Source organism: Cryptomeria japonica, chromosome 5, assembly GCF_030272615.1.
Source record: "Cryptomeria japonica chromosome 5, Sugi_1.0, whole genome shotgun sequence".
Classification (NCBI taxonomy): domain Eukaryota; kingdom Viridiplantae; phylum Streptophyta; class Pinopsida; order Cupressales; family Cupressaceae; genus Cryptomeria; species Cryptomeria japonica.
The window spans coordinates 203,832,047-203,858,820 of record NC_081409.1 but is presented as its reverse complement, the minus strand read 5'-3'; the positions used below and the strand labels follow the sequence as shown (position 1 = coordinate 203,858,820).

At 36.1% G+C, this 26,774-nt stretch overlaps 1 protein-coding gene across 1 annotated transcript; it reads right to left on the bottom strand.

Moving 5' to 3' along the window:
• Positions 1-6,768: 6,768 nt before the first annotated feature.
• On the bottom strand, positions 6,769-24,499 carry LOC131075030 (KIN17-like protein). Its single transcript, XM_058011816.2, has 2 exons — positions 22,940-24,499; positions 6,769-7,539 (listed from the first exon to the last, which is right to left on the bottom strand). The coding sequence occupies exon 1, from the start codon at positions 24,238-24,240 to the stop codon at positions 22,948-22,950; it is 1,293 nt and encodes a 430-aa protein (XP_057867799.2). The 5' UTR covers positions 24,241-24,499; the 3' UTR covers positions 6,769-7,539; positions 22,940-22,947.
• Positions 24,500-26,774: the final 2,275 nt, after the last annotated feature.

Below are 26,774 nucleotides of genomic sequence, written 5' to 3'. Positions count from 1 at the left end.
ATTGTCAAATATTTAGACTATTTCTCATTTGTTAGATGGGGAGACATACAAGATGAAGCCCTAGAAAAAGACATGAATGTTGAAGAAGACTACCATGTTATTAAACATCCCTTAGATCTATATGGGAATGGATTCACAATATTACAAAGATATGGCTATGATGGAACAACATAATTGGGACTAAATGCTCAAGGCATCATAGAACCCATCTTACCTATAGACAACCTAAAACACCAAGGGTTGGGATATAGCCACACAACAAAAAAGTCAAAAAAATCAGCTACTCCAGTAATTGTGAACATGCCACTAGCAATACCACATCAGTCAACCAGTGAAATGGTAAGCTCGTCATAATTCATCATCTCCCAAGGGATCTCATGCCGACCTCTGATTTGGAGTTCCTCCTCTATACACTCACGCAACTTGCACATGTTGGCTATACCAACTCAATGATCATATATCACCCTCGCACCATGAATGAGAATGTGCAAGATGTGTCATACATCCTCGAAAGTGATGGGCGCCTCTCCATTAGGTAAATGTAAAGAACATGTCTCTAAATTCCAACACTCAACTAATGTTATGATCATGGCGTTGTTGGTCGTAACCTTGGGCAAGTGCAATACGTGATACAAACCAACATGTCGGTGGCAACCTCCTCAGCACTCAACTCGGATCAAAGACCGAGACCATCATATTCTCCAGCAAATAAAAACATGAAAAAGTCAAATAGAGTATTCGCATGACAAATTAAAATCATACATATTGAAAAATCAATCGAATCAACAAATGCGCAACAATAATGACAAATGTGCATTATTAACAACAAATGTGAATTACTTATCACATATGCGAATTGATAAGAACAATTGTGAACCATTTAAACAATTGTGCATTAGTTAAATCAATTGCGAATTATTAAAGACAAATGCGCATAAAACAATATACAATTGCGCATCACTTAAATTTTATGCTATGAACAAATTTTGGAAAATTTAGCACAAACAGGCAAAAACGAGTAATTTTTTTGGAATACGTACCATGCCTCCCGTCCCAGGTGGTCTCTGGTATGATCAGACTCGATCAGATAAGTGCAATCGCACTCAGAAGCCGACCATGATGCTCGCAAAGTCGCAAGAAAGCTTGAAAATCTGAAGGAACTCCAAGAACTCAAAAGAATGCAAATGAGCAAATGAAAGGTCAAAGTCACTATTTATAGCTCAAAATGAGGGTTTTTACCACTCCAACGATCGTCATCCCCTTGAACTTCAACACACTTGTAGACAGATCAAACAAAATTGAAATTGCGCAAAACTTGAAACGATTTCTCATTACCACTATATCGGGAAAACGGTCTCAATTCCATAATTTTTCGACCACCTTTCCCGAGGGGGCATATTTACACCTAAAGCGTCACTGGGGCATACTGGGGCAAAAAAAAAAAATTTCATTTTCTTTGAAACAATGTCGTTTTGACATTGTATCAAAGAGGGGCAAATAAAGATACCTAAATATGTCTTGTGAATCATGTACTAATTTATTTGTCTTATTAATTAAGTAATTCTTTAATTATTTAATTAAGCTAATTTGTTCTTATAAACTAATTTAATCATCAGTTTCAATCTTACTAATTATCTAATTTCTATCTATTAGTTAAATCATCATTAACCCATTCTCAAATATTAATTATTTAATTAATTACAATTAATTCCCTTAATTAAATAATCTTTATTATTTAATTAATCGTATTTCTAATGATTAAATAATTTCATTTAAATTATTTAATTAATTAGCTTTTTCCTCCAAATCCCCAAATTTGAATTTCACCTAATCTCATCTAATTTCATTTCTCCCAAATTCACATTTCACCAAATTTGAGTTTCAATGAATTTCAATAAATCTCATGTGCATTTCAGCACTCGAAAATTAAAATGAAAATGAAGTTCAATTCAATCTCCTACAACACATGTTGAAAATCTTAACTGGTTCATCAAATCTGTTAACTCAATTAACTCTCCAATCTCCCATTTTCACTCCAAATCACCTTTCTGACTAATCAATCAATTCAATCTTCTCCTCAATCAATCTAGTCAACTAGATAATCAATTAAGTTATCTCCTTAATCAATTCAATCCACTAATCAATCAAATGAGTTAACAAATCAATCTATCCTGTTAACAGATCAATCAATTCACTTAACTGATCAATCAAAATTTGTTATCTATCAATCACCACTTCAGTTTAATTTCTCACCCCATCTCACCTGAAAATTTATAAAAGCAAGGCTTATTTCCCAATTTCAATCTAGAATCACTATCTTCAAAACAATGGTCTATCTTATGTAGGAAATATCAGTGCAACCCCTGAGAGCCACCTACATACACAATTCAGAGAAGAGCAATGGAAGCTTTGTTGAATCAATTGAGGGAATTTAATTAGATTTTTATTATTCAATTGATTTAAACATTATTTCATTGTCATTTAGGAGTTAATTTTAATTGGATTTAGAGTTGTGACTCACTCTTTTATATCTGAATATCTTTTATGACTAATTTTAACCCTAAGAAACAATCCACATGATAATCTAGAATGGAATAAGATGTATTTTTCCTAGATTTTATTATGGGATTACCCAAAACCTAGCAATGACATAATTTGATCTTGGTTGTGATAAACAAACTCACTAGAGTAACACATTTTATACCAACCCAACATATAGTAGATGCAATCAAAATCACCTAGATTTGTGTAAACCAGGTAATTAGACATGAGTATCGAACAGATTGATGTGGGTTAAGAATCACTATTTAACTACTTTTTAGATTTCTATTGAAATCAAGTTGAATCTTAGTACCACAAATCACCTAGGAACTAGTGGATGGACATGGATAATCAAACGCCACAATTTTGCAATTTTAAAAATTAATTTCAATGGTAAGATTATGGTATTTAAATTTGCTTTTCTTGATTCTTCAATCCTTAGGTTTTTGGTATTTGCATCCAATGGTATCAAGATGTGAAAGTTAAAGTCTAGGTAAAGCAGGCACTACTTGTGCTTATAAGATTTGACTAGGAAGATGGCAACCCAAGATCAAGGAGCTTCAATGAAGCACAAGAACAACCCAAAATGAGAATAATTTTATTATATCAAAGGATGTAAATATGTTGCAAATGAGAGATTACAAGAGATTACTTAAAAGAGTATGTGAGGTGTGCATATATAGGATATAATTATATAAATGTGCAATTAAAAAATTCACTTACACGTCACACCTCTCAATAAGAATAACATGAGTGAGTAGGAAAAATTAGATGGATGGATTTGAGAAAATGTGTGGTCATGTAAGGTGTGCATGTACAAAATGGTTTCCCTCTAAATATGAGAAAAAAGTTGTTGGGCAAAACTCCTCCAAAGGGATGAAAAAGAAGAAGAGATACTATGCAATTTCCCTTATGTGCATGCCTTGCCCCCCTCTCCGACCTCCCTACCCCCCACTACAAAGGAAAAAAGTATAATGCTCTTATGGTAGATGTTTAACTATAAATATTTAAGAAAACTCGATAACCTACAATTGATGAACAACATTTCACCTTGTTGTAAGAAATGACACAGTTGTATGTAAGATACCTTCAAATTCTAAAAAGGAATATGAGGGGAGAAAGATAGTAATGTGAGGTCTCTTTGGAAAGTGCTCAAATATAAACATGTTGGTTCAAGAGGTGCCAACATCGAATGAGGAGTCATAGACCAAATTGAAGAATGTGAAAATAAAAAGCCTAGTGGAGTCAAATATAGAATCCAAAGACAATGAAGTAGTGAAGATAGTTGTGAAAAGGGTGTCATCAAAGAGGATATGAATATCCTTAACGATGTCCTCTAAATCTATATAAAGGAACTCGTGAAGCAAACCTAATATATTTGTCAAGTACTTGTCCTACAAAGTTTTTATATATATTGAGTATCATTGTAAAATAGGTGCAATATGAGGTGAAAGTCACCATATAATATTAGTTTGTACTAATAACAACCAATAGTAAAGCCTAATCCACTTGGGCAACAAGAGCTTTCAAAGTATCAAAAATAATACAAAATCCTAGTTTAAAAGATAAAGAGATAATGTAAGATTGATCCCAACCATATTTTAGTTTGTATTGATAATCATTGCATAAAAAAAGCCTGATAGGAGGATCAATCGAGCTTTCATATTTGGATCTTTAACAAGTTGATACTTAATATTGGTTACATAGTTAAACTGTTTAATTTTATTAGGAATGTTGATGTTCTACTTCTTAGAATACTTTCTTTTGATCTTCAATTCCTTGTTTATGTTGCTCCTATCATGAGGCCAAAAGTAGACCCTTTTCACATATTTTTTGTTGTTGAGAACTTGTAGTTTAAATTAGTAAAGTGCCTTCTTTTGTCTTGAAAAACCTTATCTTTCCCCACTTAACAAACATGCCACAAAATATAATTAGTAAGGACCAAAGGAAACTTATTAAGCACCTTAGATACAATAAAAAAAGATGTTCAATAGTAACAAACTTGTTGCAGAAAGAATAGATCTAGCAGATATGCTAGGAAATGTTTTTATCAAATTAACAAAAAGTTTCTTTAGGATTAAAACCATCTAAAGCACACTTTTTTAGGCTCAACAACAAAAGACCAAGTATTATTTAATATGTAAGATCACTAATCAATAGACCTGTTCAAATTCCATCTAGAATTAGGGAAGCAAATAATCTCCTTAGAATCAGCCAAAAGGACAAATCTTTTTAGCAATCAACGAAAATCTAGAGACGGTCATAAATCTCAATATTCAACACAACAAAAACTGGAAAATAACCCCATATAATTTTTCTTTAAAATAAAACTGGAAAATAACCCCATATAATTTTTCTTTAAAATATTGTAAGTTTTTCTTTGAATAATAGAGACGCTTATCCCAAGAAGTTGTATTTGGAAGATGATGAATATGATCCTACTATAACAATCACAAAAAACTCCATTTGAAGCAACATTAAATTCTAAAGAAGCGAGAAATCAAAGAGATGAAATATAACACATATCTCCAGAACCTTTGGTGATGAAATGATACCAAGATTGAGGGGATCAAATTGTATCTCAATAGAAGTGTCCATACTAAATGTCTAAGTGAGAATATTAGTTGAAGGAACATTAGTTGCCATTAATGAGGTTTACAATGTCAATCAATATTGAGTTTTTTTGTTGTTGAATGCTTATCAAAGAACATAGTTGAACATAGTTGCCTTTTTGAGAAGATAGTTAGGCTTATTGGTTCATATGTTTATTTCTAATAGGATAGGCTTTATTTTGATGATGTTGGGTTAGAGTAAGGTAAATAACTCCTATAGAGGTGGGTCTCGAGGATGCTAGAATAGCTATTACAACTCTACAAATAATGAATTTATCAAAAGTGACTCTGGAGTTTGAAGAAGCACTAAAATTTGTTAGGGTGGTAGGGATTTTCATTGTTTATGTAACAAAGGTCATGGCAAAATCACTCAAATATCCATTCATGTGGTGATCAAAAACCCTCAATTATGGAATATTTTGACCTTACTACACACAAAGAGTGAACATTGAAACTCTCATTTTCCCCTAATCCTAATCTTAACCCCCTAAATCCAACCAATTTGAAAATAATATTGAAAAAAATGTTATAAACTAGCTTTCTCACTTAGCCTCTCATTCTCGATAGTCAAATCATTCTCATCATCATCATTTGAAATTTGATCAACCTTTCTACTTGACTCAAGTCAATAGAATTATTGGTCACCTTGAATCTTGACCTCTTGCACGCCCTTCACGTCATCCCACCACCTTTTCACAAGTTGTCCCTTCTAAATCTAAGTGTGGTAGATCATCTTCTAACCCACCTTTGCTAGCACAAGTGCTTAAGAAAATCAAACTAAAAGTGTAAGATCAAGTCAATAGAATTATGGGTCACCTTGACTCTGAGATAGGGTCAGTAGAATTATTGGTCACCTTGACTCTTGACCTCTTGCATGCTCTTCACATCATCCCAACACCTTTTCACAAGTTCTCCCTTCCACATATAAGTGTGCTAGATCATCTTCTAACCCACCTTTGCTAGCACAAGTGCTTAAGAAAATCAAACTAGAAGTGTAAGATGACGCTGAGGTTTTAATAGGACTCCATATAAATACACAACGTGAAATAAATACCAACACACTCTTGTTAGATTTGAATTGGAAATAAGCGTAGACTATTTGGTTTTCAATGACAGCTTTTTCCTCCTTCTGCATTTTCAGTACACTAACATTTTTTTTTTGGTACTTCAGTTATTATATGGAATTTAATTTGATTAAAGTGATATTCTATAGTTAAAATAAATTGTGTATATGCTTGCATAGGTGGCAATTTCTAAGTGTATCATTATTCGCATTACCATGCTCGTTCAAAATTGTTAGAGAACTAATAAAATGAATGCCTAAAAAGCTATCATAAAAATGAATGAAATATAATGTGCAATGATCTCCTTGAATATGTACTACAAGGAAAGAAGGTAGAAGCAGATGATTGACTCACCCTACAATAGGTGTCACACACGTGGAACAATTGGGACAAGTTTGAGTACGTGTAAATTCCACGTGAGATCATACAAAAACTTTTATAGTGAACATAAATGTGGCATATGTTTATTGGGTAATGTAAAATAGAAAGGTAAAAATATAAATGCTAAAAAATGGATTCCAAAAATTGGTAAGAGTTTTCCCTTCACTGTGTCTATGGAACAAGTAGCACTTCATATTTTGTATCTGAGTATTTATTTGGATCTTATTTTACATATCCAGCAACTTACACCCCACAGTCCTGCAATTTAGAACTAGACCATGCAACCAGTACGTCTACAGCGTAGAGGAACTCATTTAAATATGACATACATTAACATTTTTTGGTGTTGTGCATCTTTCTTAGTAGGAAATGGCACAAAACACAGTTCAGAGTGACAAAATCTACTATAAAGAATAAACAGAGCCTTAAGTGCCCCACTATCCACTGGCATTGCAACCATGTCCTGAACTGCAATTATGCCAGGCTGGAAGTGGATTACGGCATATAACAGACATTCTCAAACCTGAAATTGAAGATATGTTTGAGTTAACCAACTAATGAAGGCATTTGTGGACATCAGATACAATTCCAGCACCACTGCATTTTCTTAAAATTTAAAAACAGCAAATGCTATGATGTTTAAATAGCTCCACTTATATGCACTTATTCCATCTCCAACAATATACCTTGCTGCTGCTTCTTCTTCTTCTCATGTCAAACCAACCTCAGAAACGGATCAAGAACTTTCTCCAACATTAAATGCAAAACATAAGATGGTACTAATTTTAACAAGAGACTGCCAAGAGGATTTAAATTGACCTTGTTTATCCAGCCCCATGGTAATAAGTAATAAGCAACGAGAACCTAGACAACTTTTGTATTAAGCACCTGTCCTTGTCGGAGCAGTAATCAATCAGTGCTTTCATAGTACTCCCATTGACCTGTTAATCAAAGAAAGATTCCACATAATCAATACACAAACACAGAGTTAACCCTATAAAGCTAAATTTTATCATACTGCATATCCCAATTGCAAAATTCAAGTACAACCGAATTCTTCTCTAAAAGAATACATTTAGTAATTCAAAAAGTAATAGCTATATGACGCTAAATTTGATCATACTGCATATCCCAATCACAAATTTTAAGTGCAACTGAATTCTTCTCTAAAAGAAAACATTTAGTAATTCAAAAAGTTATCTTTAACAAAACAACTCTACTATATAGACAACATGCAACCATGATTTGAATAGACTGCGAGAGAACTTCAGGAATCCAGGCATTCATTAAAAAATCCGATTCTACAGAAGATTCAACAAGCGTGAACCAAAAAAAGAGCATAAAGCTATAAATCCAAGGACGATAAATCCAAATTACCCCACCTAATTGTGTAGCAAATTCATGGCAAAACAAATCTGACAATGCTCATGAACACATGTTTACAGATCACTATCAATTTAGAATGGTATTTAAATTGAATCCATAGTGCAGTGCAAAACAGCAATACAACAACTAGAAGTAAAATTCAAAAGCTATTGCACCTTATCAGTGTACCTCACATTTCAAATTATTGATTGCCTGGGGTACTAGATACTCTGAAAATCCTAAATTGAAATCCCTATTTCCAAGCCCCGCTTGAGCTCGATCAATCTCATAAAAACACTTTGTCACAAGGTTTCATCATCTACCACATGTAAGTATTTCACAAGGGATAGGCATGGAATGTGCTTTGACTGCTGATGCTACTGCATCAGGTACTGGATATGTTATTGGTACTTCTGAATGAATTGAAGTTGGACACAGAAGAGGATGTACCACTCCATGATGTAAAAGGTGGTCTTGATTATTATCATAAACCAAATAGCAAATCAGCTGACTTCTAAACTTTGTATTTTGGAATTCCAAAGCCCATTTTTTCTGTAAATTTGACATCTTATCAGTTTGAACACACCATTCATTCCATTATTAACATGCTTCACTTCCTTCAGGTGTATGTACCACGTATTCAAATTTCCACATTCAAATGATTCTTTTATATTTGTGCACTTTTTTTAATCAGGTGTACAACCTGCTCATCTATAGGAATATATTGATGAATGTAAGCTCTCTTATGATTGTCTCGACTCTCTACAAAAATGATAACACATACCAATGCTCTTGGAGCAACCATAAAACACTGAATGGATTAAATCTAGAATTCCTCTAGATCTAAGTTCTCTGCTAGGAAAAGTAGTCTTGATGTGCTTGCCAAGTGCACGTCCCTTGCATGCACTAGTCTTTTCTACCTTAAAATACATGACACCATATTCTTCAAAAGATGTAGAGCTCCACAATGCAACTGGACAAATCTCTTGTGCCGAAAATGACACAATTTGTCAGTCATGTTTCAAGGTTGTCTACTTAATTTGATCAACAATTAACTGCGGTTTCTAATGATAACACCTTTGGCCAATATTTGACCTAGATCTTGGCTGCGGTTTCTAATGATAACTTGTTGATCATCAAATTCAGCCACACACCGTGAATATTATATGGCTGAAACAGAAAGTAAATTCTTTGTCAGTCCTGGAACATAAAGAACATCAAGAATAACACCAAACGACATGCCAAATAAGATAGTTCCAATCCCCATAGCAAGATGAGTGGTATCATCAACAAGCTCAACCTGTAAACTTTTTTGTTCATGAAGAAGTTTGGTAAAGCCTTCTTATTAAAGGTCATATGTCTATACACTCCACAGTCCATATACCACTCTACATTAGCAATGGTGTTAATTGATAAAAATGAAACCAGGAAAAAGTAGTTGCAAGCCTAAATAAAAGCTCAACCATATTCAAGCCTCTACAGTCCCTGCAAACTACTTATGTTTCTGTTGTTGCTACTTAACCTTACTCCTTGGCAACTGAATGTTTGAAACATAGTGGCCAAGCTTTTGGCACCTGAAAGTTTGAAACATTTGATGTGGCTCAAATATTTCTTCCCTTGATGAGAGTAATTTGTATCCTCGTTTCTTTGCTAACCCTTCCCAAGTCCTCCCTTGCCGCTAACAAGAGCTTGGTTCCGACTATCTTCCAATCTAACTAAATGCAACTTCAAGGTTGGTTTCATTCTAAATAAAATCATCCCAAAGCTTCTCAACCCAAACAAACAGATCCCAAGATGAGGAAGAGCCATTTAAGGCTGTGGGTAAGAACACTTCAGCCTCAATCTTATTAACCTCGATCGCCACAAGCTAACATGATGTTTAGTGATCTTCATTAGAGAGGTGGCTACTGCGTCTATGTCACTCATCCATATGACACTGAATTTGTTCTATAGCAACATCTTATGAAAGACATTCACACTGATAAAGAGCAGAAAAAGTATCAAAGATCTCCTTTGTTGATTTATTTTCAACAATGTGAGGAATCAAATGATCCTTCACATAACCAAGATTATATGCTTTGCCTCAACCATTTTCTTGTTATGATCAGCCAACCAAGCATGTCAATGTGCTGAAACAAAACATATCAGCTAAAAAATGTCAGCCCAACAACTTGACTGGGTTGCAGATCTACACTCATTAGTGCAACTAGGGCATCACACCCTACAACCTTTCCCAAGTCTCAAATACTTCAATCACTGGAGTATAGCGCTTAAAATCTTCCTGCGACTCCCTATCACAGGTCTCAGATGATTCAATCGCTTAAGGTGCTAAAGTCTTCCTCAAACTCCCTATCACAAGCAGCAGCAAATCCTTTCATGAATTTGGAGGATCTCAACAACAGTGATTTGATACCATATTAAATTCAGCAATAATATGCTGATTGTACACTCTAGGGTTATTGGTAAATCTTGTCTCAATCAAACCCACAGCTGAAATGCCCTATCCTACATACACAGAAAACTGAAAGTGCAAAAAACTTAAGTATTAGCTTAAATCAGAATAAATCTGCAATCTGGGAAAAAAGATATCTATTATTCTCAAAAATCTCAATAGCACTTCTCTACAGTTTTTATTACAGAAAACAGTGATACCAAGGATTAATAAATAATCCATGAACTAGGTGCACAAAATCTGCTTATTTTTAGATTCCTTTATAACCAAAATCTGACCAAAAAAAATCCAGTCATACCATAAAAAAATGTTTTTTCAAAAAACTTTTAAAAGGCACAGTAGCCCTACAAATATGACCAAAGTGCCTAAAGAAAATCGACTAACAATACACATACAGCCACCCACCCAGCAGCTGGAACTCTAAAGCACTCAGAAAAATAACAGTTTTAATCTCTAGAATAAGCAACCAAAACTACGGATCAAGTTGCAGCACTGATACACCATCTAAGCAACAAAAATTTAACAATGTTGCCTCCTCCATAGGTTAAATTATAATAATATTGGACGTTCTCTAAAATATCAGTGTCATGCGTGAGTGAAAGACTATAGTTCAAATAAAGGTGTCAATTTTCCTTGGTCTTTTGACACGACCACAGATGAAAACTACTACAACGGAATAACAAACTTAATCACAAAACACAGATCTGATAAACTAGAGTAATAAAATAGATAAGCAAATTAACAGCACAACACAACACCAAGATTTTGACGTGGAAAACCCGGTTAAGGGAAAAACTACGGTGGGAACCAACCCACAGTAAGATGATACTCTGCAGTAGTATGTGAAAATATTACAATGGAGAATGGACATGCATTCAGGCACACTACCTAGAGCTCACTGCTCAAATATAAATGGCCCAGAAGGCTACAACCCTCAAGGAAGTCTCACTGACTTACAATAAGATTCAAACTACAATCCGAAAGAAGTGAACTGAAAGAATAGCATCTCCAAATGTCTAATTACAATTCCGGTTAAGCACAGTTGTCTGCCCTGCAACACCAATTTCACCTCAATCTCAACACCGAAAGATAAATCACTTGTTCGCACACAAACCTCTTTCTGATAATGCAAACACAACATCAACACCAAAATTACATGACTATATCACCTATATATACAATTCATCAACCTTGACATCAAGGTCGGTTAAACCCTCAACCCTCAATTACAAAATTACATCACACAATACAAAGATCGACCACCGAACCAATATAATGGTTTACATAGCATAACATGGTCCTAATTCAAAAACCCCAAACGCACAACTCTACCGGAAATCACACCAAGATCAACCGCAACACACTACACCAAAAATACAGTATAACACACAAATCATCACCGGTTGATAGAAACCACCAAAAACTCGCACAACGATCAATGCAGATCACCAAAACAAATAGGACATGACTAAGAAACACCAGCAAGCACGTTAGAATCATCCAGAACAATTGCACCAACACCACTTTTCAAATCTTCATCGATCAATGTCTGAAAGCTCAAGAACACAAACAATCAACAACTGTCATAAAGAAAGATAAATTGTGGAGCACCAAATCACGAACCATCTGAAATGAAGATACACAAGATCATCCAAAACAATATCCCAAAATCTCAGCACAAGATCTAATCACCCCGGATGGAACTCTGCAAAACAATGATCAGCAAACCAACACTACAAACCGGATCAGAAAATCTTCCCAATTTACAATCACCGGAGCAAATCACAGGAATATGTTGACATCAATGACAACAACATATCCTAGCAACAACAATGACCAACAATATCCCAACAATCTCCTCCTTTGGCATTGATGGCAACATATGAATGTGAAAAACAATCAATGCAAAGAAAAGAAGATATCTCCAACAAACTCTCCCTAAGATCAAAGACTTGGAAAGAAGTTTTTCACGTGATCTCTCCTCCTTTGACATCAATGCCAAAGCTCTAAAACAGATAACCAAACTCTCTCTCCGAAAATAGACACATGAGTCTCTCTCCCCCAGAAACACATAACAAGATCAACAAACTACTCCACCAGAGGAGCAACACCAACTCACTAATCCGGATAAAAAGATAAGGTTCTGATACCAATTGTTAGCAGCAGCCAAGAAGGAAGACTGAGAGGGGGGGCACCGGAATACCAAACTTAATCACAAAGCACAGATCTGATAAATTGTTGTAATAAAATAGATATGCAAATTAACAGCACAACACCAAGATTTTGACGTGGAAAATCCGGTTAAGGAAAAAAACCACGGTGGGAACCTACCCACAATAATAGGATACTTTGTTGTAGTATGTGAAAATATTACAATGGGGAATGCACATGAATTCAAACACTGCCTAGAGCTCACTGCTCAAATAGAAATGGCCTGGAAGGCTACAACCCTCAAGGAAGTCTCGCTGACTTACAATAAGATTCGGACTACAATCCGAAAGAAGTGAACTGAAAGAATAGCATATCCAAATATCTGATTACAGTTTCGGTTAAGGACAATTGTCTGCCCTGTGACACCAATTTCACCTCAATCTCAACACCGAAAGATAAATCACTTGTTCACACACAAACCTCTCTCTGATAATGCAAACACAACATCAACATCAAAATTACATGACTATATCACCTATATATACAATTCATCAACCTTAACAACAAGGTCAGCTAAACCCTCAACCCTTACTTACAAAATTACATCACATGATACAAAGATCGACCACTGGACCAATATAATGGTTTACATAGCATAACATTGTCCTAATTCAAAAATCTCAAACGCACAACTCCACTGGAAATCACATCAAGATCAACCGCAACACGCTACACCACCAAAAATACTGTATAACATGCAAATCATCACTGGTTGATAACAAGCACCAAAAAATCGCACAACAATCAATGCGGATCACCAAAACAAATAGGACATGACTAAGAAACACCAGCAAGCGCATAAAATCATCCGAAACAATTGTACCAAAACAACTTTTCAAATCTTCATCAATCAACGTCTGAAAGCTCAAGAACACAACCAATCAACAATTGTCACGAAGAAAGATAACTTGCGGAGCACCAAATCACGAACCATCTGAAATGAACATACATAAGATCATCCAAAACAATATCCCAAAATCTCAACAAAAGATCTAATCACATCGGAATATACTGGAGGATATACCGAACTCTGCAAAACAGTGATTAGCAAACCAACACTACAAATTGGATCAAAAAATCTTCCCAATCTATAATCACCGGAGCAAATCATAGGAATATGTTGACATCAATGACAACAACATATCCTAGCAACAACAATGACCAACAATATCCCAACAATCTCCCCTTTTGGCATTGATGGCAACATATGAATGTGAAAAACAATCAATGCAAAGAAAAGAAGATATCTTCAGCAAACTCCCCCTAAGATCAAAGACTTAAAAAGAAGTTTTTCACATAATCTCTCCCCCTTTGACAGCAATGTCAAATCTCTAAAACAGATAACCAAACTCTCTCCAAAAATAGAAACATGAATCTCTCTCCCCGAGAAATACATAACCAGATCAACAAACTACTCCACTAGAGGAGCAGCACCAACTCACCAATCCAGATAAAAAGATAAGGCTCAGATACCAATTGTTAGCAACAGCCAAGAAGGAAGACTGAGAGGAGGGGAGGATTGGGGGGGGGGGGGGGAAGGGAGGGGCACAAGAATACCAAACTTAATCACAAAGCACAAATCTGATAAACTGCTGTAGTAAAACAGATAAACAAATTAACAGCACAACACCAAGATTTTGACGTGGAAAACCCGGTTAAGGGAAAAACCACAGTGGGAACCTACCCACAGTAAGAGGATACTCTATTGTAGTATGTGAAAATATTACAATGGGGAATGCACATGCATTTATGCACACTACTTAGAGCTCACTGCTCAAATATAAATGGCTCAGAAGGCTACAACCCTCAAGGAAGTCTCAGTAAGACGATACTCTGTTGTAGTATGTGAAAATATTACAATGGGGAATGCACATGCATTTAGGCACACTGCTTAGAGCTCACTGCTCAAATATAAATGGCCTTGAAGGCTACAACCCTCAAGGAAGTCTCACTGACTTACAATAAAATTTGGACTACAATCCGGAAGAAGTGAATTGAAAGAATAGCATCTCCAAATGTCTGATTACAGTTTCGATTAAGCACAGTTGTGTTGTGACGTATTCACACATCACCCCATTGCAAATAGGGACCCCTACTTTTTTGCTTTCTAGGTTTTTAGGGTTTGTCTGTTAGCCTTTGCATTTTGAGTGTTGTCAAAGGGATCACTAGGATGGCAGGCTCTGCTTGAGCCAGGGTGAGTCCACGGGGCCCCAGAATTAGGGTTTCTTTGAGAGTCTTCCTTAGGGCCTGGTTTTGCTCTCGTTGCTAATTGTGTCTTGTTTGAGTTTGAGGAGGTCAATGAAGCTTGGTGAGTGAATATCCTCTTTGAAGGTCCGAGTTAGGTCAAGTTGGTGAGTGATGAAGTCTAGAATGTCATCCTGATCTTCAAATGTCCTGAAATTTGGCTAAGTCTAGAATGTCATCCTGATCCTGAAATTTGACTGAGTCTGGAAAACTGAAGAATCCTTCAAAAACTAGATTTTGCATTATAACTCCTAGAGGTCCGAAACCACTCTCAAACATCCTGAAAGTATATATGGAATATAACTTAAAGTATAAGTCTTTCTTATACTTAAATGTTATATTCCATACGTGAATCTTGATGGAGAGACCAAAATGTCAAATTTCGCTCCTGACCCTTCCAAAGGGTCCAGAGCGAAATTCTCCATAAGACATTCTAGTTTGACCCAAACTTAGAACTAACTCATTCCCAGGCATTATTGAGGGCAAAACACTTGTTTGGATGAAGAAATGTGAAATGAAATCAAGATTTGAGCCTAAATGTGAATTTCACTCCTAACCCTTCCAAAGGGTCCAGAGCGAAATTCTCCCTAGACACCTTTTTTCTCCTTGTTTGCACTGGAAACCTTGATTCCTTGGGCATGGTAAGGGCAAATTCACATATTCTTGCCTTAGGAAGTGATTTGAGATGTTTGAAAGTGTGGATTTTGTCTAAAGCATGAATTTCACTCCTAACCCTTCCAAAGGGTCCAGAGCGAAATTCACCTTTTCCTCTATTCTTGCTCTTTCATATGGCCAAATTTTGGATTTTGGATTTTTGGGCCATAGTTGAGGAGACTTGGATGCATGTTTGCCTTGGAGAGGAGGTTTAAGACTACAAAGTGATGGAAATTAGCCTAGAGGAGGAATTTCGCTCCTGACCCTTCCAAAGGGTCCAGAGCGAAATCTTCCATTTGACCTTCTATCCTGCTTAAAATGATGAATAGAGTTTGAAAGGACCTTGAAATTGATCAAGTTTGAGAGAAAATAGGATAAATCAAGATTTTCGCTCCTAACCCTTCCAAAGGGTCTAGAGTGAAAATCCTCATAACCCTCATTTCCTTCCTAATTTTGGCTAAGTGTTGGTCTCTAAGGCATATTGGAAGGTGGATTGGTATGTTCTTTCCTTGAGAGGGAGTTGGACGCTTTGAAAGATGAAGATTTTGCCCAAAGTATGAATTTCGCTCCCGACCCTTCCAAAGGGTCCGGAGCAAAAATCCTAAAACTCATCCTATCCTCCAGATTTGTGTCAAGACAAACCCTGATCAAGGTGAAATGGGCTTGGAGATACCCCTCGGCATGCCTTTGAATGGCTTGTGGTCGCCAATGATGAAGATTTTTGAGCTTAGACTAGAATTTCGCTCCTGACCCTTCCAAAGGGTCCAGGGCGAAATTCCTTATAGGTCCTGTCCCTGGCCATGATTTTGAGCGAATTTTCCTTTTCAAGCCATTCTGAGGTCAAGCAAGTGTTGAGGTGAGAAGCAAGGTGGAGAGAAATGGAGTTAAGGGAAAACAAGCAAAGAGAGAAATTCGCTCTTGACCCTTCCAAAGGGTCCAGAGCGAAATTCTCCAAATCAACCATTTCCTCCTTGAGTGAAGCTAAAACTTTGATACTTATGGCATGGTTGAAGGTGGAGTGAGGTATTCTTGCCTTGTAAGGTGAATTGAGGTAAAGTGTAAGATCAAGCCTAAAACTTGAATTTCACTCCTGACCCTTCCAAAGGGTCCAGGGCGAAATTCACAAAATGTCCTTTTTCCTTCAAGTTTGAGTTGAGCCAGGATAGTGGTCAAGGAGGATTGGACTTGGAGATTGCCACAAGCATGCATTTGAGTAAGTTTTGAGTTCAAGAAGTATGAATTTTGGGCTAAAGAATGAATTTCACTCCTGACCCTTCCAAAGGGTCCAGAGCGAAATCCATTTCACCTGAATTGCTCATGATGAAGATCAAGAGATGGATTCCCAAGCCTTGGTGGAGAGAAGACTAGTGTATTCTTGCCTTGGAAGACATTTCGAAGTGGAGTGATAGAACTTGAGCCTAAACTAGATTTTCGCTCCTAACCCTTCTAGAGGGTCCAGAGCGAAATCCTCAAAAACTCCATTTTTCTCCAATTTTGCACCAAGCTTGATGTTGGTTGAGATTAAAGGGATCCTTAGACATGCATTTGAGCGAGTTGTGGTCACAAGTTGTGAAGATTTTGTCTTGAAATGCAAATTTCGCTCCTGACCCTTCCAGAGGGTCCAGAGCGAGATCCTTTGAAACTCCTATTTTTCACCCTATTTGAGCTAGGCAAAAGGGCTAGTTGTGAGATAATGATGAAATGAGGTCTAAATTGGGCAAAATAGCAAATTTCGCTCCTGACCCTTCCAAAGGGTCCAAGGCAAAATTCTTATAGGGCCTAGCGAAATTCCATTTTGATGTCTTCTCACTAATAATTTAAGGTGGAAAATGCTTTGTTGAGATGAGTATGTCATATGTGCTTAATCACCTTTGGTTTATTTTGCAGATGGATCTCTTCCAGTCCAGCATCATCAAGAACGACCAATTCCAGTCCATCATCATCAAGGACGTTCCATAGGCAAAAGGGAAGACTCAAGGTGTTCAAGGAATTACCAGCTACCTCCAGAACCTTCACTTCGCCACACTAAGGAACCACAAGATGACAATGAAAGGCGTTGCCAGCATTTCAAGGAAAGGTACACCACCCATCCATCATGTCAAAGACAAAGGAGAATCAAATAAGGACAAGGTGGCATCCCAATCATCACTCCTCCAGTCCGATTGGTCCACCTCAGCATGACCAGATTCAATGTACCTAATTTACCAGAGGTGGCACAAACTTCGAGGCACCTACCCTTGCTTCCTATTGGTCCTCACTCTTGGAATGTAATTTTTTCATTGGCTAGAGGAAGTTTGTTGTAACAAACCCTAATTAGGGTTTCTATCTTGTAATCCTTGCCATTGATTCTAAATCAATCAGAGTCGTCTATTTGTAAAGGGTTTCCCTATATAAAGCCTGGGCTCCTCATTTGTAAGGTTAATAGTTGGTTAATAGTTAATGGTTGGTTAATAGAGAATAGATAGTAGTGAATAGTCAGAGAGTAGGAAATAGTTAGAGTAGAATAGAAAGAGAAGGCAAAGATTGTTGCCAAGATGTTGTTGTAAAGGACTTGTAAACTTCATTGAAGAAATGGTGAATTCTATGGGTCAATTCAACAATTTGCATGGTCTCTATACTTCTCAAATTTGATTTCATGTTATTAGATGAGTGGAAGAAATGTGTATGATCAATGGTGAAATATGTATATCCATACTACTAGCAATTTGTTGATTGCAGACTTGCCTTGTCTAGTCAACTGGAATCATTCAGCTTAAGCTTAACTTCAATTGACGCCTCTTCATTGATATGCATCAGCCCGATGGTGTCCATGCTTGTAGCGATGATCTGAACATCATAAAGCTTTCCTCAGAAGATCGCACTAACCTTGTGGAGATGGTCCTAGGATGTCAAAGCAAGACTTAGTTAGAATTTCATCAAAGGTCATTCATTGCTCTTACATTCTTAGTATTAGAAATAGATCTCGTTTCAATCTTTCTCCTTTTTCCTTTTTTTTTCAAAATCAACGACTAGTAAAATCTTACGTTCCAGCAATATCCAAAGCAAATCAGACGTTCAGGTCGTCGAATGTAAGTCCCCTTGTGATTCCAGCAAAATCACATCATACCACGAGAAGCTTATCCACACATAGAGACCCTACATACAAGAACCTTGGAGTTGCCTCGATTGATCCTTTGGCGAGATCTTCAGCAATCAGGAAACTTTGTTCAAGAGAGGATAAGGTACCTTTAGGTATTTTATTCTGTGTTCGTATGTGTACAAAAGATACATCAACAAGTTGTCTGCCTTGCAACACCAATTTCACCTCAATCTCAACACCAAAAGATAATTCACTTGTTCACACACAAACCTCTCTCTCATATTGCAGACACAACATCAATATCAAAATTACATAACTATATCACCTATATATACAATTCATCAACCTTGACAACAAGGTCGGCTAAACCCTCAACTACAAAATTACATCACACCATACAAAGATCGACCACCAAACCAATATAATGGTTTACATAGCATAACATGGTCCTAATTCAAAAATCCCAAACACACAACTCCACCGGAAATCACGCCAAGATCAACCGCAACACGCTACACCACCAAAAATACCGTATAACACACAAATCATCACCGATTGATAGAAAAGACCAAAAACTCACACAACAATCAATGCGGATTGCCAAAACAAATAGGACATGACTAAGAAACACAAGCGAGCACGTTAGAATCATCCGACACAATTGCACCAACACAACTTTTCAAATCTTCATCAGTCAACATTTGAAAGCTCGAGAACACAACCAATCAACAACTGTCATGAAGAAAGATAACTTGCGGAGCACCAAATCACGAACCATCTGAAATGAAGATACACAAGATCATCCAAAACAATATCCCTAAATCTTAGCACAAGATCTGATCACACCGGAATATACCGGAGGATATTCTGAAATCTACAAAACAGTGATCAACAAACCAACACTACAAACCGGATAAGAAAATCTTCCCAATCTGCAATCACCGGAGCAAATCACAAGAATATGTTGACATCAATGACAACAACATATCCTAGCAGCAGCAATGACCAACAATATCCCAACAATGTTTAAAAAGGTTATTAATTTGAAAAGAATGTCCATGATGGAGGCTTGAATGTTTTGAATGATTCCACAAATCCATTACAGAATCCAATCAATTCTTTTATAAGCAGACCATCTTTTATTTAATGATGAATATCATGTATCTGAGATTCTTGTTATCTAGTATCTAGTGTTCTAGTCTCTAGGAATTCACTTTCGAAATGCACCCAATGATTTTTATTCTATTCTCTGAGTTTATATGTTTGCACAAATCAAAATGGAACCATAGGTATTTCATTTGATTTCAGTCAAAATGTGTATCATTGGGGATGTTATCAACTTGTAATGATTAAGATAAGAGTTTGTATCTTGGCAGGATATAGAATTCTCAATTTACAATCCAGGATGGCAAATCTTAGAGCGGGTGTAACATCCCCATTTTGAAACAGGATTTGATAATATATAAATTATAATAGACAAAAAAATAAAAATATAATATAATATAATTAAGTTAATGAATGGTCAAAAGGCATGGAATGAAGAGTTGTTACTCTCTCAAACATATATGAGAGGAAGAAGTGTTCATTTGAAAAGGGATAAGGAGGAGGGAAGAAATGAATGAAGCATGGGAATCAAGGAAGGATTAATGGAGGAAGAAAGGAATGGGACGTAGATAAGGTTGTGTCTCTTTCAAAGGGCAAGAATTATGAAGGGTTATACTATTTCAAAGGGTGCTGATTGTGAAAGGTTGTGTCTCTTGCCAAAGGGCAGGCAGTATGAAGAGATGTGACCTCTCCCTCACATGGCAAGATATAAAGGGAAGAAGGTTCATTTGAGGAAGAGAAGGAAGGGAGATCAATTTGGAAAATAATATGTTATTCTCAAAAGTAGCAATGAAAAGTAGTGATTTAATTGTTATGAAAGGTGGTGCCTCAATCCCTATGAAGAGTGATGACTTAATGGTTATGGAAGGTGGTGCCTCAATTCCTATGAAAGGTGGTGACTCTTCCACCAATAAAGTATAAAAGAATGAAATCAGATTTGGCATTTATAGGAAAGTAAATATACAGCAGTGCCATTTATATATTGGTTGGGGTATAGGTTCCCATACATAATGTAATAATTCTGTGTATATCTGCATACTTCTGAATTAATATGCATTGCTGTTTATGATAATGTGACATAGCATAATAGATATATTGCTGATTCATGGTGTGTTACTATCTATGACTGGTTTAATATATGGATATAGGAAATATGTGATTATGATCTAAGATGTTATGCATATTTATTCTGTCTCACTACTGTAACCAGCAATGGTAGAGAAATTGGGGAATTATGGGGAATTACAAGTACGAGAACAGTGTTGGGGTCATCTTCTAGGTATGCCACCTCATGGTATAAGACCAGGGAGTCCCATGGGGCCAAAGGGGTACGAAAGGTACTACCTTTGGGCTTAGAAAGGATGGACTTCCAGGGCACCCTATTGTGAATGCTCTTCATGCTCTCTATCATAGTGAATGAATGCATTAAGAATGTTCAATCATGGGAAATAGGATAGAAGTGGCAAGACTGAGGGGAATGGTAATAGGACACCTCACTAGGTACACCACCCCATATGGATGGCACAGGCCACATGGGGCCAAGAGAGATGGCATATCCACTCTTGGGCCTAGGGTAGAGGATCACTAGGGCACCCTGTCAAGTCACCTTATCCTAGCTTATGTATGGTTGAATTTCTCCAATAAATTAGAGATATCTTATGATTAAGTTTATGTTTCCTAACCCTAGTAGGAACGTTCCTTGGAATTGTGATTTTAGGGCAAAACTTAGGGCATTTACAAAAAGGGACATTACAGCGGGAAGTCCAGTAACCATACCCAAATGTTTTTTTAAAGTCTGAAACAAAATACAAACAAGATCCTTGGAACATTGAGTGCTACGAGACAGGATATTGTATATAGCATAAGATTTATTGAGTATACAATATAGAAATTTGGGCCTTACATGGCTATACTAAGTATTGGATGAGTTTTACTTTTACCTATTTTCCATGTTTAATGGTCAAGGTCAGATCATCCTCACAAGTTGATCAAAAAATCTTCTAGATTTGGAAACGATGCCTTAGCATTTTTGGATAAAATTTGGTTGTTATTATGGGTTTTTTCTATTTTCACCCATTTGTTTTGAAGTACTCATGTTTCTTTCTTTGTATGATTTCATGCAATGTGTAAAACCGCTTTCAATGTGCCTACTTATCTCCACACATGTTTAAGAGTGAAGATAGAGATTCATTATTGTATTGAAGAACAGTTTAGTTTTTGCAATAGTGAAATATTTTACTGTGTTAGGGTTTTTACCAAAAAGGGTTTCCCAGGGAAAATAGTGCATATTGTCTTCTCTTTCCATTGTTCTACTTTTTGTTTCAAATTGTATATGCACTACTTCTATTGTACAGGTTTATCAAGGTTTGTTTTGTAAGTCAAAACGGATCTCACTTAAGCTATGGTTTCTATATCAAATTGTACACAAACAAACAAAAAAGAGCCCATAAAGCTATTGTAAAAATAACCAAGTATTCTGGAGACAGTTTCAGGAACAGGAATTGTTGTTTATTTGTAAGCTTGGGATCAGAAATATCACTTGAATCTGCCTGGAATAAGAGTTGCGTGCATCTATTTAAAAGTTTCTTTGGAGTTTGTTCAGAAACAATGTTAAATGATATCCGTATGTTCTGGGAAGGGTCTAGAGATTCCAAAGAATCCGGTAGATTTTCAAGTATATTCTGGGATCAGGATCAGATTCATAATGGTTCATATATGATGAACAGGGAGGCAGCAAAGGGGTTCTGAAGAATCCATCACGATAGAAAAAACAGTCCATCAAAAAAAGAGTTTCAAATCAGGGGCTAACTTCCTAAAGTAATTATGCCGCAATCCCAACAAGCTGAATGCCCACACAAGTAATTGATTGGGTACCAAATATGCATGGTACAAAGACTGCAACAAAAAGTTATTATAATAAATCTGTTCTATAAAAATGACTCAATCGATATAGCAACACTAAACAACAGCAAGAAAGACAGTTATAATTCTTAAAAGTAAATCTGTTTTATAGAACCGATTCGATTGATATACCAACACTAAACGACAAGAAGAAAGACTCTTTCAATAGCAGTTAGTCCAGAAAACAAGCATCCTCGAGACAAAATTATCCTATAATTGCGAATTACTATTTCACAACTGAGCTTCACAAAATTAAAATCTAGTATAGGAATCAAAAATCCATTTGATAAACAAAAAAAATAATGATTTGAAGCGTTTCTAGAAAACTGACCTCTGAATTCATGCAATTTTACATATATCCTCATAATCAATTGCCGTCAGCAATCTCCCGTTATAGATACTTTTCTCAATCTGAACCTTCGCACAAAACTTGTCAGTATCAATACCAAGCAACCTAGCATTGCATCCCCGGTATGCACCATTAACAATTTTAACCGTGCCCCCAATCTGTGGTATGACCGTCTCAAGTTCCTCCTGATCAACCCTCAGAACATGGCCAGTCTCAATCATCTTAATCTCCCCAACGTATTTCTCAATTACCTTTATCACAACTCCCTTCTGTTTATAATATCCTTTCTCAGCCAAACCCTTGCTCATGACCTTCACTACAATTCCTTCAGTGAGCCAATAATCTTTCCTGTTCATTTTATCCTTAGCGCGCTCCTGCTCCTTCATAAGCTCTGCCAGAGCAGCAGCCCCCTCGCCAGCCTTGCCCCCATTGATTTCTTTCTTATCCCTAGGATTTGAATCCCCAAACCGAGATTTTCTAGGATTTCGTTCTCCAAAATTAGGGTCGTCGGAGTTTCGACCATGAAGGTTAGAATTTTCAGGTTTACCAGCTCCAAAATTAGAATTTTCGGGGTTCTCCCCATCTTTTTCAAAGACAGACTCAAATTTTCTCTTTTCAGCAGCTTCAGGAGCCAGTGCCGACTTAGACAGAGAAAACGCAACTTTACCATTTGGTACCATTTCCGACCTCGCTAAATCCGGCGCCGGCGTATGATCTGATGTTGAATTAGCAGTTTTTTTCTCCGCTCGCTCGATTTGCTCCTGAATTTCCTTCTCATGGCGCTCTTCCTCTGCCAAATCCGCCCGGGCCCTCTTATTCTTCAGGTTCTCCTTCAACAACGTCTCCGACTCCCTGTCAATGTAGGTAATAAACCACCCTTTTGGGGTTTCATCAACCTTGCACTTGCCAGTACGGCCTATATACTTCACAAAATCTGTCAAAGTGGCCCACTGCGTGGAATTCATGTGAACATGGTGGCGGTCAGCAATGTATTCATTGTAAACAACGGTAGCAGCCACGCGGCTGAATCGATGGCTTCTCTTTATGTGCTCGAGGAAAGAAGCCTCGAATTCTTCAGAATAGCCGTCAACGAATCTGTCGGGGTTTTGGCCGAAGACCTGCATTTGCCGTTGATGACCCTCCGAAATACAGTGACATTTAAAGCCATTCTCATCTCGGCATTGCTTCTGGCACATCTGGCAATACCATCGCAGTTTTTGTAGACCCTTTGCTTTAATCCGATTGGCTATTGCTTTGGGGGTCAAGAAATCGTTCTTCCCCATTAGAATTCACTGTAATTCAAGCGTAAAAATACCGTAGAATGGAGAGATGAAGAGGACCAGTAACTTAGCCTAAATCAAAACTCCTTTGATACACTGTAAACAATGTTCTTCAGTAGTCCGTCCTGGCATATTCAAGAAGCCCGCGAGACTCTCGGTCCCTTTCTGGTCCCTTTCTGCTAACGCGGAACATCAGAAAGATTATTTGCCTGAATCAAAACGATAGCCACGTCTTATTATGCCCTAAGGCCATTGACCATAATTTTATTTATTGTACATGCCGTCGGGGCATTATTCTATGGCAATTGGGTCGTTTTATTTATTTTTAATTTAAAAATTCATGCCTTTTTATTGTCCATGCCGTCGGGGCACCATACCATGGCAACTGGCCCACATTTTATTTTTGTTTAATATTTGTTTTAATTAGTATTAAATTTTTAGGTTAGATTGTGTGTTAGTTTTTAAACTAACATTTTTAATCACATTTCTTATTGTGATCTATCATCAATATAAGAAAGAGTTAGAAGACATCCATCATCAAAATTTATTTGTTTGGTCAAAGACACTCTTTAAAAAAAAACCATGCACCACCATCTTTGTCCATTTATATATGAAAATAAATTAATCGAAAGATTCCCATTATGAAGTTGCTATCAAGGTTGGTGATAGAATATAGAAATGATTAATAGACTATGCAAAAGTAAATTTTAGATGTCAAATTTGTTTTTCTTCTAGTTGTTCAACTTTCTAATGTAAGAAGAGAAATGTTAAAGATGCTTAGAAACCTATCTAATGGGATGGGCAGAATCTCGTCACTTTTTAATCACTTTCCATTTTTCAAATCAAAATCCAACTCAAATATTTCTAATGTTGAAGTAGATTGGAAGGATACCTATTCTTTCTATCTTATTTGATCAAGAGTCTAATATCAAAGGTTTTACTTTGATATTTTGCATCAAATTGTTGCTCTTTGTTGGCAATTGCAAGGGACACCAAGGATCATATTAAGTACAAAAAATATTTGGATATTATCAAACTTCAAGTCCTTCAACATAACAACAATGATTTCACGTGCTTCAGGCAACTCCATACTCAGTTCAAGTTCCAACTATAGCTACTACTTTTTGCTTTCTTTTATATTGTTGGTTTGGTCTTCTCATGGACTTTATGTAATGGTGTAATTAAGTTATAGTTTGGTTCTTAATCTTGTCTTTTGACAAGTTGTTATGTAATTGGTTTAGCTTCCTAGCTTGAGTTGCATATAGATGCTACTTCCAGCCTTCTTTTATCTTGATGATGTAGTTTGGTTCTTATCATAGTCTTTTGACTAGTTGCTATGTAACTGGTTTAGTTTCTCAGTGTCTTACTGGTAGCCTTTTGACTACCCTTTAGCTTTGTATTTTTATTTATTTATTAATGCATTATTCAATATAAAAATGGGAGTCTAGTGATGATCCTTTAGATCATGAAATTCCTTGTCGAGAGTGTGAGATGGGTAAGGCTTTTGATCTTTCAAAATAGGTAAGAGGTTTCTTTTAATAATGAGAAGATTCAAACAGAGTATTTGCAATCCATTAACCCTCCAATTCAAGTCTAATATTTCCATCTAATTAAGACTTAGTGATGGGAGTGAATTGAGCTTAAGGGAAAGTATAAGAAAGGTCTAAGCAACAATATTCACTGAATGTGTTGAAGGTCCTTCAACTATAATGACAAAATTTGTTAGAGGAACGAAGATATGATTCTTCTATTCTAATGGGAGGGATAACCATCTAAGTCTAGTGATAAATGCTTTTTGAAACCTTGTTTATGACTATAGGAGAGGATTCTTTTAACAACTAGATTTTTCTTCCACTAATATCTCATCAATTCTTTACACGGAAAGTTTTGATGAACTTGGTGGATTTTTGCCACCAACATCTCAAGGAATCCATTCTTATATCCTATAAAGTTAAAAATATAAATCTTTGCAAAAAAATTGTGTTATGCACTTTAGAAGAGATATTATAATTTAAAGACATTCTTTAATTTTTTAATAAAATAACATAATTATAATAATATATTATATTTTTATAATAAATATTATTATTTAGATATAAAAACGTATCAAAATACAACCAATCAAATTATATAATCTAATAAATTTTAAAATTATTAAATGTAATCTAAAATTAAAGAAATCTATAAAATATTTCTCTAGGCTATTCGAAGGTGTATTTTTACAATACCATTACACTATTATAACTTCATGACCTAACATTGATGGACTTTCATTTGTTATTTCTCTACTCATGATTTCTAATAATATTCTTTCATTGAATACCATAAAACATTTCTCTTGACCATTCTAAGATGTACTTTTACAATAGCATTACACTATTATAGGCATGCCCAAACATTAATGGACTTTTGTTTGTTATTTTTTTTTCTTGAAAAATTGAATAACAATTTTTATTTTTTTTCTTTTATGTGAGAGAGAGATGCCTTGAAGATCTGTACACTTGTTGAATACTTATTTTGTTTTAATTTTTTTTAAA

Bases quoted from the DNA above. Each gene is read 5' to 3' on its own strand.
- LOC131075030 (XM_058011816.2), bottom strand. From the start codon at position 24,240: ATGGGGAAGAACGATTTCTTGACCCCCAAAGCAATAGCCAATCGGATT.